The following is a 3,597-nucleotide window of genomic DNA, read 5'->3' as shown; positions in this document are numbered from 1 at the left end:
GGGCCTCCTCACCAGCTTGTTCAGTCTCTTCTTGTCCCACTCTTTGCTGCCTGGGGCCCAGCAGACGACAGCGCAAGGGATGGCAAAGGCTACCACAGAGTCATAAAAAGTCCTGCGTAAAGGCCTTCACGCTCCAAAGGACCTCTCTTCAGAAGGTAGAGGAAACTCTGGCCCTTCTTGTACAGAGCGTTGTGTTATGGGACCAGTCCAGTTTATTATTGAAGTGAACACCCAGGTACTTAAAACTGTCAACTGTCTCAATGTCCTCCCCCTGGATGTTCACTGGTAAGTGAGGTGGTGTCCTTCTCCTGAAGTCAATGCTCAAGCACAGGTGGTTGCAGACTACCACCTCTGAGTCATAGCTGTGTGGCCTCACATGCTGCTCAGTGAGGTAATCAATGGTCCAGGCTCCACTCCCGTGTCCTCCAGCTTCCCCCGCAGCAGCACTGGTCTGATGGTGTTGAAAGCACTGGAGAAGTCAAAGAACATAACTCTCACAGCGCTCCCGGCAGTCTCTAGCAGGCACTCACCCACCTAGTTGGGCCTATATGCAACCTGCAGCGGGTCCAAGGTGGGGCTCACCACAGTGCCAAAACTCCCTCGGGAGGTAGTGAGGCCGCATACCCGGGTACAGAGCTGCTCCTTCAAGTGGACATGCGTCCCGTTACACCACCTCTCATTCAAAAACACCACCAGCCCTCTTCCTTTCTTCTTACCGCTCTCCGCCACACTCCAGTCTGCACGCACAGGTTTGAACCTGTCCAGGGAAACCACTGAGTCCAGTGAATGTCCATTCAACCATGTCCTTGTAAAACACAAGAGGCTGCAATCCTGGTACATCCTCTTGTGTCAGTACGGCCACTTCCTCTGCCTTGTTGGAGATGGAGCAGACATTACTCATAATCACGGATGGCAGACATGGTCGGTATCCTCGCTTCTTACGGCCGCCTCTGTGTTGTGAAACACAGGGCCGAGCAGCCTGAGGAGATGGTCCCGTGCAGAGATGGTCCCGTTCGTAGACAATTGGGCCACGGTTAAATCCATATGGGCTCCCCAGTGCGAACTCAAAGAGTGCAGAAAACAGGAAAAAAACAAAAACAACAATAATAAAAGTTGGCTTCCCATGTGCACAACTGCACATTTTTTCATCCAAAAGAAAAATAGAGAAACACATCTATAAACACTTAAAAATAGGAAAAGTAGGAAAGGGGCAGGCAGAGCCGATATAACTTGCAGCTGTTCACACATCGCCATCTTGGAACCAAGGTTCCAAAAATTTACATTTATACTGTATGACTGTGGAGCTATACTTGAAGTATTACAGTTATGTAATTTCAGGCGGAAATTGCTTCTAAAACCCTTAGGGCTTAATAGCTTAAATATTAAATAATTTAAGCACATTATTGCACATCATTTATTTCGAAACACAAATAATAAGTGTCTGTTATACTTTCCTATTACACTATCAGGTGTTTTTGCAATGTTAAGAATTTCCCCACAGGTGCAACATTGATAATGATCTGTCCTGTGACCTCCAGACTGCCACACTAGTACAATCTTTTGTAAACGGTGTGTAAACTTCACAAATCAGTGTCTATTTGCTAATGACCTCACTACTGGAAAGAGAAATGGTCCTTTGATGATGACGTCAGCCAGTTGATGTGGTAAGAAGCTAAATGGTTTTAAAAAAAGAGGAGGCAGATTCAGTCAGTTCCAAGAACTCACTGTGTCATGAACTGTAGTTTATTCAGGTCACACCTGTTTTGAATGCGAGGGCGGTGAGTTAATTATTGATTTCCTGTAAATTGACGTTTGATTTGTTTGCATTTCAGCTGAATATTAATGAATATTGCAGTTTAAATGTTTTAAAACCTTTTCTACAGGGACTTTAGAATATTTTTCTCTTAACATTTTCTTGCAGTAAAGGAGCATCATGATGAACTCAACACAGGTTTCGTATTTTATCCTAGGAGCATATTTTGACACCAGGCCATTTAAATACCTATTTTTCATCATTGTCCTGTGTCTGTATGTTCTGATCGTTGGTTCTAATGTTCTGCTGATCGTGGTGATCTGTGTGAACAGGAGCTTACATGAACCTATGTACATGTTTCTGTGCAGCCTGTTTGTGAATGAACTGTATGGTAGCTTAGGCTTGTTTCCCTTCCTGCTGGTTCAGATCCTCTCAGATGTTCACACAGTTTCTGTCACGTTTTGTTTCACTCAGATTTACTGTCTTCATTCTTACCTTACTATAGAGTTTTACAACCTGACTGCCATGTCTTATGATAGATATGTGTCCATCTGCCATCCTCTGCAATATCACCAACTAATGACAGCTAAGATAACTGTGTATCTGATAGCAACATTGTGGGTATTTTCTTTTTTGGGGATTTGTGTCACAACATCTTTGAGTTTCTCTTTGCAGCTCTGCAGTAACTTCATTAATAAAGTGTACTGTAACAACTACTCTATAGTTAAACTTGCCTGTTCTGACACAACAGTCAATAACATCTATGGACTTGTTGCCTCTGCTCTCACCACCTTCCTCACAGTTGTTTTAATTATCTACACCTGCTTGAAGATCCTTAAGGAGTGCTACTCTGGATCCAAACAGACCCGACAGAAAGCAATCATTACCTGCACACCCCACCTGGCCTCTCTTCTCAACTACACATTTGGAGTTTGTTTTGAAATTGTGCAGAGCAGGTTAAATATGGACCATGTTCCAAATATGATGAGAATATTTTTATCAGTGTACTTTCTGACATGTCAGCCGCTCTTTAACCCTGTGATGTACGGATTGAACCTTTCCAAAATACGTCAAATCTGGAAAAGAACGTTTTCTATCCAGAGGAGATATTCTGATCAGTTTGTTCCTGTCGATTTAAATAAACAGCAAGTTTTATAACAAAAAGACCTCATGTGTTCATTTTTTCTTCAACAGCTGTATGTATTAAAGGATTAATTATGTTGACAGCCTTTTCTATGTTATGCCGAAAACTTGAAATAGTATTAATATTTGCAGTCTGTTCCATGTATCAATTATATCGATCATAAAATTGATTTTAATTCACAACTTTTAATATACACACAGCTCAAAAAAATAAAGGGAAAACTTAAACAACACAATAAAACTCCAAGTAAATCAAACTTCTGTGAAATCAAACTGTCCACTTAGGAAGCAACAATGATTGACAATTAATTTCACATCTTGTTGTTCAAATGAAAAAGACAACAGGATGAAATCTTTGGTGATTATCAAGACACTCAATAAAGGAGTGGTTCTGCAGGTGGGGACCACAGACCACTTCTCAGTACCGATGCTTTCTGGATGATGTTTTGGTCACTTTTGAATGTTGGTGGTGCTTTCACACTCGTGGTAGCATGAGACGGACTCTACAACCCACACAAGTGGCTCAGGTAGTGCAGCTCATCCAGGATGGCACATCAATGCCAGCTGTGGCAAGAAGGTTTGCTGTGTCTGTCAGCGTAGTGTCCAGAGCCTGGAGGCGCTACCAGGAGACAGGCCAGTACACCAGGAGACGTGGAGGAGGCCGTAGGAGGGCAACATCCCAGCAGCAGGACCACTACCTC

At 42.9% G+C, this 3,597-nt stretch overlaps 1 protein-coding gene across 1 annotated transcript; it reads left to right on the top strand.

The window, feature by feature from the left end:
- Positions 1 to 1,933: 1,933 nt before the first annotated feature.
- LOC124884733 (olfactory receptor 10J4-like) lies at positions 1,934 to 2,911 on the top strand. The gene has a single exon (XM_047392780.1). The coding sequence runs from the start codon at positions 1,934 to 1,936 to the stop codon at positions 2,909 to 2,911; it is 978 nt and encodes a 325-aa protein (XP_047248736.1).
- Positions 2,912 to 3,597: the final 686 nt, after the last annotated feature.

Source organism: Girardinichthys multiradiatus, chromosome 18 (genome assembly GCF_021462225.1).
Source record: "Girardinichthys multiradiatus isolate DD_20200921_A chromosome 18, DD_fGirMul_XY1, whole genome shotgun sequence".
Classification (NCBI taxonomy): Eukaryota; Metazoa; Chordata; class Actinopteri; order Cyprinodontiformes; family Goodeidae; genus Girardinichthys; species Girardinichthys multiradiatus.
This window is presented reverse-complemented; position numbering and strand designations above follow the sequence as displayed.

Excerpts from the sequence above, each read along its gene's own strand:
- LOC124884733 (XM_047392780.1), top strand. The coding sequence starts at position 1,934 with ATGATGAACTCAACACAGGTTTCGTATTTTATCCTAGGAGCATATTTT.